At 37.2% G+C, this 13,005-nt stretch overlaps 1 protein-coding gene across 22 annotated transcripts in view; it reads left to right on the top strand.

Moving 5' to 3' along the window:
- The window catches only part of MEF2C (myocyte enhancer factor 2C), a 156,784-nt gene that overhangs the window by 84,329 nt on the left and 59,450 nt on the right, over positions 1–13,005 (top strand). For all 22 annotated transcript variants that reach the window (XM_050943907.1, XM_050943910.1, XM_050943897.1 and 19 more), the window contains one exon: positions 1,886–2,089. In XM_050943907.1, coding sequence (XP_050799864.1) covers positions 1,886–2,089 — 204 coding nt within the window. The remainder of the gene's footprint in view (positions 1–1,885; positions 2,090–13,005) is intronic.

The raw sequence follows: 13,005 nt of genomic DNA, 5'->3' as shown, positions 1-13,005 counted from the left end.
GCGTTTGCCTTCCTCTGCAGCATGGGGCACGGGTCACTTGCTGAAGGATTCTCTGCACCTTGAAGTCTTTAAACCATGATTTGAGGACTTCAGTAGCTCAGACATAGGTTAGGGGGTTGATATGGGAGTGGGTGGGTTAGATTCTATGGCCTGTATTATGCGGGAGGTAAGAGTAGACAATCGTAATGGCCCCTTCTTACCTTAAAGTCTGTGATACTATTATCACAGTTTTCTGCAGGCAGATAAAGTGTTTAAAAGGCATTTGAAAGACTGATCAGTTTTTCAATGTTAAGATGAGTTTTTGACTGTGTATTTGATCAGTCATGCCAAATAGCAAAAGCCAGCTGGACCTTACCCATTTAGATATGTCTTAATATCAGCTCGTAACAAAAATATAGACTCAAGTCTAGTGCTATGCAAACTGTTTTTTTAAATGCTCAAATAATCAGATTTAATACTAATCTATCTGTTGTTAATAGATTTTATAAAGGTGTTACAATGATCGAGACAGCAATAAAAGTGACTTCATTCATGATACATTGTGGAGAATAAATGTACAGAGGATTGGCATACAGCCACATCTCTTCGAGATAGACTAGCTGGTAGGGATTAGAAGGTACTTAAATGTCACGTTTTCCATAGCATGACCAGCTGGGATTCCAGGGTAGACTGGGGTTGCAGTTAACATTAGCTTGCATTAGGAGTGTAACAAGATAAAACAACAGCCTTATGAACCATGCACAATAGAATGTTTTTTGCCTCAGTGATGAACCATGTGCATAGGTACTTTTACTGATGGTATTAAAGAATTGGTACCACTGAGTGTCAGATTAAGCAAGTTTACACTACCTGGTTAGTGCTTTTCCTTAAGTGTCAAATACCCTCACTGCATATTTGATTTGACTGATAGTTATTTTAGTACCATATGTTTATTCACTTTCAAAATCCATCACAGAAAATTACAATAGAGGAAAATAGCTATTAAAAATAAAATATCAATTTATGTGTTTAATGCAAACAGAATACAGGAAAAAAAGAAACAAGTCAGGTCTTACCGTTAGATTAGATTTCTCATGGTAAGAAACTCATGTACTACTTTGAGATTAATAAAATGTGTTGACAGGTATGTATGGATAAGAGCTCACCTCAATAATGCATATATATTACTGGCTAGTCAGTACTTACATAACTTGTTCTTCACTCCCAATTTATATTCTTCATTGTACTGACACTTGAGAACTTGAAAGTGAAACAAAAAGGATTTTTTAATATATCTGGTAATTTTTCAAAACTGTTACAGATCTGTGCATCTCTACATCAAATATTTTTTGATTAATTAAATGTGATAGAACTTTCCTTACTGGTAGACAAATTGGGGGGAGGGAATTCAACTGGAATTAATATCTGTTAAATAAGAATAGGCTGAATCTTTTGTTAAAAGTTTTCTAGAACTGAGGTGTGATTTTTAAAATGTTGTGGGGGTGGGAGGCAAAGACATCTATTATGCAGAATAAACATAATAGCTTAGGTGTGGGCAAAAGATTAAGTGTACTGAATTAAAATATTTTGGGAAGAATCCAGTGTCAATGTTTTAAACTGGTTCATGAGACAGGAAAAATTCACAGCTCAACTAATGGAAATGCCCCATATTTTTTTACTTTCTGTAGCTTGAATTGTGCATTGAGGCTTATATGCATTTCCCTCAGTTACTTAGCACTCAGATATTTATATTCTGTATTGGAACTATGTTCTGATTTATTTGCTTTCTGGATGAACTTATTCAAGCTCAAAGACTATAGCAATTGCAAGTTATAACTTCGTAAAAGAAAAGAGACTTTAAAAAGAGACTTAGGGATTTTTGACAGACCTGTTTTCCTTTTTCCAGGTGACATTTACAAAGAGGAAATTTGGGTTAATGAAGAAGGCTTATGAGCTGAGTGTTCTATGTGACTGTGAGATTGCTCTAATCATCTTCAACAGCACCAACAAACTGTTCCAGTATGCCAGCACTGATATGGACAAAGTGTTGCTGAAATATACAGAGTACAATGAGCCACATGAGAGTCGAACGAATTCAGATATTGTTGAGGTAAGAATTTATGTCCTGTGAGGACTAATTTTTGTCAATGCTCATCTGAGACATCTGATCTCGATGAATGATTTCTGAAGTTGTATAGTTTATTTTTAAGAATATCGTCATTTAAAAGAATTCAAGGAAAATTGACTTAAAAGTTATATAACAAATGTTTGCACTTTCTCTGCCACTCAAAAATGCTTGAACATTGGAAAAAAATCCAGCTTTGCTTAGAATGCTTTTACCAAATATGTAAAATTAGAACATGAAAACAACATTTATCAGAATGTTATTGACACCTTATAACATTATTATAGCAATATTATTTAATGTAGACTGTTAAATGTAGTAGTCTATATTTTAACTGTTCAAGAATATCAATTCAAACTTAAAACATTCATTTTCAGCATCCATTAATTCCATTACTATCATAGCAAGTTAAACATAGTTTAAGACTCAGACCAAAGTAATTGTGACTTTTATGGATTTTGTTAATAAAATAAAACAGAGTAAAATTTCCAAAAGTGCCTAAGTGGCTTAAAGGCCTACAGGTAACGTTTTCAAAAGCACTTCAGTGACTAGGCACTTAAGTCACTGAGGTGCTTTAGAAAAGTTTACCCTTAAACTCTTAAATCACTTAGATGCTTTTGCAAATGAGACTTAGATGCTCCTGAAAATGTTATCCTTGATGTACACTAGTCAAGAATTTTGAGCGCTGCAATAGAAGAGATTAAATTTAATGTGTACATTTTAGATACTTTTGATGAAGAAATAGTTTATGAGCCTATAGATTGTATTGTACTTGCTGCTAGAGATTCACAATGCAGTCACATGAAACTATATTAACAAATATTGTAACCAAGAATATAATCCTTTTTGCAATCTAGTTTCATGTTGATGTACAGGGCTCTACTGTTTAGCTACCTCCCAGATCCACCTGCACATCTCCTTGCCCCCATTAGGAAGGGGAGTGAGTTCTCACCAAAGGGTGCACCATAGGTGCTGGAATCCATGTGAGGTGGGACCATGAAGGGCATGGGATGAATAACATTCCCCCCACCTCTCCAAGCCCCCATTGAAGCCTCCACCTAGATGGCCAAAATCTCCTGTTGATCTCTGGGGATTCAGCCCTGGGATTGGTGGCCAGTCCCATGTGCCGTTCTGCAGGAGACAAACCTTGACCCCCAAATTATCCTCCTTCCTTTCCTGACAGAACAAAAAGAGTGCATTCTTAGGGAGGAAAACCTTTTTGTGATATGTTCCCTTTAAGCTCCCTCTTTCAGGTTTTCCTATGGAAATGGGTGATTAGGCCAGTAGGTTGGGATTTAGCTGAGTAATAGTCTGTGCTTTACAATGAGTGTGTATGTCCTTTGATCAAGAAATTTCAATGTAAAAATGAACTTTAAGCTATGCTTATGTTGCTGTAACTTTAAGGGGTAGATTTTCAAAGGGAATGATATGCCCACCTGCAAAATCATTTTTATTTATTTATTTATTTATTTATTGCATTGCATTGCATTGCATTAAAAAAATTGTCTGATTTACTCACATGATGGCCAGTTTGCATTCGAATGTGTAATTCTGTGGGACACACAAACTTCTGTGGATAACCCAATTGTTTTCAACCCTTAGAAAATTTAGCCAAAAAATGGGTAAATATAATTATAATTATTTAACTGGAATGAAGTTAGCAATAAAGAGAACAAGCCAGATAAAGTGCCTTTCATTATGTATCTTCCCATATGGATTAGCTGTGATAGTAGTTTAATCAGTGGGCAGTTTGAGTGATATGGTTTCTAGCATTGAGAAGTGCTTAGGCCTCTCCAGTGACAGTATTGTTACAAGGTCAGAAGAAATAGTTAAGCATCATGTTCGTGTTGAAAAAGATTTCTTATATTACCAAAAAAAAATCTGTGCAAGAATGTCTTAACTTGATCATTAACTTTCCTGTTACCAGTACAATGGGGCAAAAAAACCAGAAAAGAGCAGACAGATGGGTTTGCACTCAGTGTAGTTTTGATATATATTAAGGTACAGAATACAAAACTGCCACATTTTAAATATTTAAATTGATCATTTAAAATTTTACTGCTTTATGAGTATTTCCTTGTGGGGAGTCCGCTGCATTTGGCTGTGTGACATCTAGACTTCATATAGCTTTTAATTTTGTTCTTCCTAGGCAATCAAAAGCAGCCTAAGGATTGAATGATATTATTAAGTTTGTTCATTTTCACCTTAATGATTGTTCAATAACTATACTTCAGCAAAAGTACAGAGCATAGCTCTGCTTGCAGCTTTCTACAGAACTAGAGAAGAAAATCTTTTAAAGTAACATTGTTTTTTAAATACATGCAAGGTAATGTAACATTCTCTGTAATTAATTTAGAATCCCAATTTCTCCTCACATGATGCATAGTAACGTCTGTTTAGTTAGTTGTTTTAATTCTGCTCTTGGTCATTAGCTCATATCACGACTTCTTCAAATGGTATATATTCCTATAATTCAAAAAAATATGTAAATAAGAACATTAGTATGGCCATATTTGGTCAGACCAATGCTCTGTCTAGCCCAGCATGATGTCTTCTAACAGTGGCCAGTGCCAGGTGCTTCAGAGGGAATGAACAGAACATGGCAATTATCAAGTGATCCATCCACTGTCATCCAGACTCAGCTTCTAGAAATCAGAGGTTTAGGGACACCCGGAGCAGGGGGCTGCATCCCTGATTATTTTGGCTAATAGCCATTGGTGGACGTATCCTCTGGGAATTTATTTAGTTCTCTTTTGAACCCCGTTATAATTTTAATCCTTTCAGTATTTTCAAATGAAATTATTGCTATTCAGATTTATGCCTAAATTATTTTTATATAGCTCTAATTAAAGTTGTTCGTTTTATTATCAGCCATTTTAAATGCATTTTACGGGAATTAATTATGTCTAATATTTATGAAGATACCACTCTTCAGATAACAATTTATTATTTGAAGTAACAGAAGGCACAGGACTTTGCATTTCTAATAAGTGTTATGCTGTTTTTCAAGGAAGAAATGACTTGGAATGAAGTTAATGGGTGTTCTAATAGTTGGCAATGTTATTGCCAATCACACCAAGCTATCTCAGTGCTGCCCAACTTGTACATATAGAATTCAGAGTACAGCCATGACACAAAGTAGATTAGATTAAGAGAATTTATAAACCTTTTAAACCCAGTTGTGTTTGTCTTTTTTTCAGACTTTCTAATTTATCATATTAAAAACAATTATTCCTGTAATGTTCTTTATACATAACAATCGCAGTTCCATATGATACCTATCTCTGAAATTGCCTGTACAACTTCATTTCACTCAGTATGCAACAGATCCAATGTTACCTTAGTTATAAAAATGTATTCTGAAACACAAGAGTGGGAGTTCAGAGTTCTTCAAGTTTGTAAAAATTATCTGATAATTGGGTTGATTTCAGGCATTACAGTGTAAATTTCCTCTTACCACCTACTGTTGACCTAAACTCTAACATGGAGGTATATCACTTTTGAGAGAGAAAAGTGTATTCACCCTCCATGTTTGCTCATGTTTGGATCTCTTCTAAGCAGTGAATGACAACTATTCCAAATCCTGTTGAATTATGTGTGGCAGTTTTGGGATGTGTATTGGTTCTGCAAACAAAGGTTCACTTTGAGGCCTCAGTTTGAAGTTGAACTGTGTTCCTAAAACTGAAGCCTCAGTGTCTTTAACCACTAAACTACCCATCCCACAGTCTTTCATTAAACCTTATTTCTGTTAATAACACACATCAGTTATTGGGATATGACAATTTATTTTAAGGAATAGTATGAGCTATGTAAGATTTGGTTCTCGCTAAACCTCTTGGTTTTGATGGCAAAGATGAACTTCTGCATTATGTAAACTTCCTAATGCTGGATGATAAGTACCAAAAACAATACACTTACTATAGTTGTTGGCCTAAAAATAGAATTATCTTGTGCGATAGAAAATTTTAGATTACTGGAAGTCTTATTATTCTTTACTTTAAAGTGGGATAACACTTTCTCAGAATAAAAACTCCTTTTGCGTTTACTACACATTTTTGTTTAATCTATAAAATAGCATTGTTACAACTATGGGTTTCACTCCATCTTTAGTCATATACAAAATACCTCAGATTCCCCCTTTCTTTAATTTAATGGGATCTATAATAGGTATCTCTTACTTAACATGCACAAAATCATAGTCCTCCAGTTTTGGTTACTGAGATCATAAATGGCTGTATTGGTATTTCTGCTTGGGGATGAGGAAAAAATGGGATTAAGATAAAAGTGGGCTGGGATGATTTACTTAAGTGAGCAAATTACACTTTTCTACAGTAGAACAGAGATCTCAATGTCTGTTCAAAATCATGGGGTCTGATTCTCTTCATTTGTATAAGTTTTACACAGTTGTAACATCACTGACTTCAGTGGAGTTTCTCTTGCTGTACACCAGTCTGAATAAGAGGAAAATCAGGCCCATGGCTTGTGAATTTGAGCTGCTTGTATACACTAGCTCTGGGCCCCATTTGCTGCCTATGTCCCTAAAAAGTAAGTGGGTCATATGTCATAAATAAAGGCATGCATCTCATAAAGATACCTCTAATGAACTAATCTTTACACACCTTGAAAACATGGCCTCAGTTAAAATAGTTTAGTCTGTTAGTATATATCTGATTAAAATGCATGGAAAACACCAGTTTTGATTATTTTGACACACAAAGTCAATGGGCCTTAATTTGTTAGACATAATACACATATTACAATTATAATAGGGAAATCTCGTCTGCAACTGCCAATTGTACCAAACTTTAAGGTCTATGATTGCTACAGAGCCATTCCTAAACAGCCGTTTATCTGCAAGAAGAACTGATCTTCTTTGCCTCTTTTTTGTGCCTGATCCTGCTTTTCCCTATGGTTTACTCTGTTTCTTGTATCAGAGACCACTTTCCAACATTACCTCCAGGTTTTGGGCTAATAGACCTGCCTCTGTTACCCAGCCTTATGAGCATCACTTAGCTTTCCCTCCCACATCACTCCCTTTTAACTTTTACCACAACTGCAATACTTGCCTACTGCCATCTGAACAAGGGAGAAGGTGGGCAACACTTCACCATTGATAAGGATGCATGTATGAAGGACTGCTCTATGACACACGGCTATTTATTATCCTCTGTTTACTCTAATTTATCCAGTCTAGTGCATTTGTTCTCCATTCTCCATTTGGGCAGAACTCATTGACTTGAAGTGGAAATCTTGCCTGAGTAAGGGATACACGTCCTAGCACATTCAGCTCAGCCAATAATGCCAAAGCACAGTGTCATTACTCCAGGAGACTGGAAAGGCCATTGTCTTTTGTTTGTATGGGGACTATTTTTAGAGTTATCTTGGCTGCAGACATAAATACAATCAAAAGTGTATTACAGAAATCCAGTGTGTTTGTTTAGCTAAGCCATTAGGCTTTTTGCAGATTTAAAGTGAAGTCTCCTGCCTGCCTTCCCCCATGCCATTACAGCCTCAGCTACTGTCTCATCTTCATCAGGTCTCTCATGAATCCAAGCCCTGTTCTTTTTCAGTCTCTCAACCTCCTAGTCCCCTCTCTCTGATTCCCACTCTGTCTCTATGCACATAAATCACTCCCTCCCCCAGCCCGCCAGTTCATCACTCAGCTCTTTTGTGATCTCCAGTCCATCAATCTCTCTGACCCTTTGCTGCCCATACTCCCCCCTTTCCCAAGCTGACCTCCACCTCTCTGTTGATTCCATGGTCACTACCTTTAACTCAAATTCTCCTGCTCAGTTCCTCTTTCAGATTTGTCCCACTGACTCTCTGTTCTGGCTCCACACTTCTCCACCTCTTCTCTTCCTCATACCACTGAGCACTTGTGGAGAAAAAACAGAATTCCTCCACTATCATTTGTTTTCTGTTCATTCAACTTTGCCATATTCTTTATAGAAACAGATCCACTTCTCCACACTAATCATCCAGCTGCTCTTCTCTAAACTTCTGCCTCACACACATACACTCACCTGTCCACGATCTTAGCAGTTTTTAAAACAGTTTTGACGTTATCTAGTAAGAACTTCTTTTCCCTACTCCCAGCATCTTTCTTTCCTCACAATCTCATAACTTTGAACTGTCTCTCCTGCTATCAACTCTCGACACTTTGACTCTCTCTCTTCCTAACTCCTCCCCTTCCCTCTTTTTTCTAAATCTTTGTTACACACACTGAACCCTGCTTCTTTCATTCAACCTTCAAACATACGTTGGTAGCCCCCATCTCTGAAAAATCTCTCCTTTAACCTCACTTGCCTGCCTCATTACCACACTGGCTCCCTCCTATCCTTCCCTCAAAGTTTCTCAAGCATGCCATATCCTCCCACCCATATTTCCTCTTTCCCTGTTCTCTTAATGGATTATGGTCACTATTTTTACAGCAGACAAAAGCATGATAGACACTTTACTGGATAAGTAAAAGACAAGTCCCTGCCCAGAGAACTTACACGAGTGAGGCAACAAAGAAAAATATTAGGGTAAAAGATAAAGAAAGGAAGGATTACAATGATAAAGTCACATGGTTACCCAAGTAAGACACATCTGAATTCTCTGCAAACTCTTTTCCATTTCACGACACTTAAACCACCCTTACTAAAGGCCATCTCCTGACCAGTTCTAAGGGTCTCTTCAGCTTGACCTCCTTCATGGTCCCTCATGTCCAATCTTATCTTTCTTAATCTGTCTGTCACTTTCAAAACAATTGATAACTTCCTCCTTTTCTGCTGTCTTCCTTCCTCGGGGGGTTTTCTCGTCCTGTTCTCTCCTTCTCCTATATTTCCAGCTGCTCCCTTAGTGTCACTCTCAGTGACCTTCTCCTTCCATCGCTGCTGATACCCCTTTGTCCTCACTCCCCTCCTCTTTATCTCTGGATGACCTTACTCTCATGGCAACATAAGTGACGTCATCAAGATGTAGCTTCATTCAGAGTTCATTATAGCAGGAAGATTGTGATATTCCTTGGCTTTTGAGGGTAGAGGGGCATTGTTGCAGAATGGCCAGTGGAAGAGATGATCATTCTATTTTGAAAGCATAAATCACAATTTCAAAAAGCTACACACACTTTACTTACAAGATCTTTTTTAAAAAGTGAATCAAAACTTTGCATGGTTTTTAAAATGTGTTTTGCCCAGAGCCCTGTGGGCTTGTGGCATTGGACAGGGACAATAAAGTGAGCATAACCAGAGATAGATGTGTGCCAACTGCAGCAGCAATTTCCACTTGATCGGAGAAAGCTGAGATTGTGAATACATAGAACTCTTCTTGCAGCCTTCATGTCCGGTGTATTTTACAACACACAGAGCCCTGGTTATATGATACAATGTTAAAATTGTAGGGATGAAAGATAATTTCTGAAAGGGAAGAAATTCATAGTAATAGGAGGCTTTATAAATGGCAGGCTTGGTGCAAAAAAAAAAAAAAAGCGCACTTTGTTCAGCTAAAGCGAATGAGCCCAAATTTTGTATAAGAAAAATATACAACAAGTGATAGTCCATAATATACAATATTTACTTAAGTATAAGAGGACTAGCTACAGTTGAAAGTCTAATTGGCTTTTAATAGAACCAGCAACATAGTGTAGTGAAATGCTACTAAATCTGCTGTGGGATAATGCAGGGACTTGAGAATTAAGACTTAGTGTGGCTTCAATGCATTGAAAAGCTGGAGATGATTAGGCTAGCGTTCAGGTGACAAAACATGAACGCATGTGACAAGCTGCATGGGCAGTATATTGTGTCGCAGAGAAATGCCACAATTCCATTTTCCTAATTGACTTATTACATATTATCCCATCAAATCTTAAAGACGTGCAGTTGGTCCTTTAGCACACCTAAGATTAGTCACCTGGCGAATGAGCTGAAGGGGAAAAAATCGGCTCTGTCAATTATTTCTAAAGGTCACAGAGCTAATGACTAGCTGGGAGGTTAATTAGATTTTGAAAGCCTCTTGATATCAGTTAAGACTCTGATCTGTATATTTGTTGTAAATAAGCCCCATAACTATTTAAATCGACTGTTTTCAGAAAAGAAACAGGACAACTGTTGTAGCATATATAATAAGAGTATTTTCTTCTCTTGACATCGTAACAGAATACTGTATACAAACAAACGGTGAAATCTAAGTTGGGTCAGATTCAGAGCTGGTGTAAATCATCATAGCACCATTGGAATCAGTGAAGCAGCCAGCTGAGGATCTGGCCCATTAAATATAGAGTAAGATTGTTAGGCAACAAAAAGAGTCAAAGTGATCTAAGGGAAGCAGTGCTTTAATGAAAAGAGCATTGGCTTGGGACTTATGAAACCTGAGTTCTGTTTCCAGCTTTGTAGACAGAGTTCTGGGTGACCTTGGACAAGTTACTTAACTTTCCTCTGCCTCGGTTTCTTCATCTGTAAAATGGAGACAGTGAGACTGACTTCCTTTGTGAAATGGTTTGAGATCTAGGCATGAAAAGTGTTATTTATACACGTAATAGTATGAATGATCCACATTTAGTAGCTTCTGCAGGAAAACACTGCCTTTAGATGCACGTGACTCACATTGAGTTCAATAGCTACACTGTGTTCATATCTGAGGACAGAATTTGGCCAAGGCACTTTGTTATTATGGTGACTTTAGGAACTTTCTGAATGTTTGGTTCTTGGTTTATGATTATTAACTGTGGGCCAGATGCTGGGAACTAGTATTGCCAGCCCTAAGTGTTAAAAAATCATAAGTCAGTCGCCCTCCCACTCCCCCACCCCCAAATCATTTTAATTCCAATTTTTTTGACCAAATAAGTTAGAAACATACTTTTTTAAAATGAAAGATGATATTCTTATATAATCATGAGACTCCAGGAGCTCAGGCTTTAAGAAAAATATTAGCTGTCTCAAGAATCATGATAAAATCATAAGAGTTAGCAACATATAGTGATGGATTGAGAAGGTTTTCGAAAAGTCTGCCATGATGTCACCAGTATTCAGACATGAATAAATGTACTTCACTTGGACTTCACTTACTTGGCAACACTGATTTCTGCTCTATGCAAAATGGTTGCTGAACTGAAGGATCAAATCCAGCGGATAATGGCCTTCTGTTCCACCTTCCCCTTCCACATGCACATATGGGATTTTGGCCAGTGAATCTGTGCACTGCATGGACACATTAATCAAGTCTGAAGCTCACCCACAATCTTCCCCTCTACATTAAACTATTTAAACTCACTATGAAGATCTCTGAAGCAGGCAAGGGGTGTACAGCCAATCTGTACCAGGATCTCTACTGTTGCTCTGCAGCCAAATGAAGGCTTTTTAAGATGCTTTAAGGCCTGCCACAAGGAACAAAAGTAGCCCAGACTTTGGCCTTATACTTTTTTACTTTGAATATAGTTCAGATTAATCCAATATGGGGAATAATACAGCTAGGGGAAAGTTGCATAATGAGCTGTTTTTCTTAGAAGTGACCAATTATTATGATTTCTCCACAAGTGTTTGGTTTTCATGCAACACATTTCATAATCTTCAAGGATCCCAAATGATAGTGAAATACTTCACCTGGTAGATTATTTTTGCATAAAACAAAGAAAAAGCGAGAGAGAAATGCAAGTGCTATGGATTTGTTAGTGATTCTAAACAGCTTTTTGGTGCAAACTTAGTGCAACATCTGGAAAGTTGTCTTTAGCCTTTTCTTGGAAGCAGATAGTGACTTGCAGATTAATCCAAATCTGTTGATAGAGATCGTCGTGTGACAAACAGTGCAAGGCTGACACTGGAAAACACTGTTTAAAACATTTTTAAGAGTTTCCTTTTCCTGAAGGTGTTTTTAGTGGGTCTGAAGCAATGACAGCTGCAAGGCATGGGCCTGATCCAAAGTTGGTGTAAATTGGAGGTGCTTTCTTGACATCAATTGAGCTATGCTGATTTACATCGGCTAAGGATTTGGCCCTAAAATTTTGGTGGATCCCCCTTTAATTTTATTTTTGTTATTCCACACTCACTAATTGCTTTCAAAATGTTTAAGTGTCTCTGTCATAAATGTTTGGATGTTGTGTAAAAATGCTACAAGAATAAATGTGAAAAATATTCGCAATATAAATGTGCATCAGTCTTGATTCATGATTCTCTTCCTATGTAAAACTGGGCCCTTAAATCTATATTTCAGAGTAGTAGGTCTACTTCACAGATGCCTGTTTCTTTCTCCAAAACATGATATATCTGGCTGAGAAGCTGGAAAAATCTTATATGTCTGTGTAACATTCTTATAACCTAATAGCTCAAGAGTTTTTCTCCCTATCTAGTCACTGGAGAATGTTCTTTGTTTTTGTAGTCACTGTTTCACATAGTAACAGCTTGTTGCATTTTGGTCTGCTTGCCAGAGGGTAGGTTTATTTTTAAATCCCTGAACTCTGAATTTTCTTTATTTTTCCAAGATTGGAAGCAGCTGAAATGCCTGGAGTTACGGGTTGAAGGGCCTACTTTACAATATGAGAAAGGGAAGTTCCATCTTCTCCCACTTTTGTGTTTTTTCTTTTTTTTTTCTTTTAATTTTTCCTAACCAGTGTCTCTTAACTGGTAGTTGTCTAAAAATAGAAAACTGCCTAACTAAAAATAGCTTGGCTCTCAACCTTGCCAAGGAAAATGGAGAGGAATAGGCGTGGAATAGAAGGCTGAGTAATCCAGCTCTATTCATTCAGAGATGCCTTTGAGAATGCAGGGAATGATAAAGTGCCCTCAAAAAACCACAGGCCTGACTTGCTCTCTTCAGACTCCTAGGTGCCAATAAACATTTTAGCCCAAGGATATATTTTTTCTCATAGATCGTAAACACTTTCTGAAAGACAGGACTTTGTTTCACATGAGCTGACTTACCGTCGA

Source organism: Gopherus flavomarginatus, chromosome 3 (assembly GCF_025201925.1).
Source record: "Gopherus flavomarginatus isolate rGopFla2 chromosome 3, rGopFla2.mat.asm, whole genome shotgun sequence".
NCBI classification, from domain to species: domain Eukaryota; kingdom Metazoa; phylum Chordata; order Testudines; family Testudinidae; genus Gopherus; species Gopherus flavomarginatus.
The sequence above is the reverse complement of the archived record's forward strand: the minus strand, read 5'-3'. Positions and strand labels throughout refer to the sequence as shown.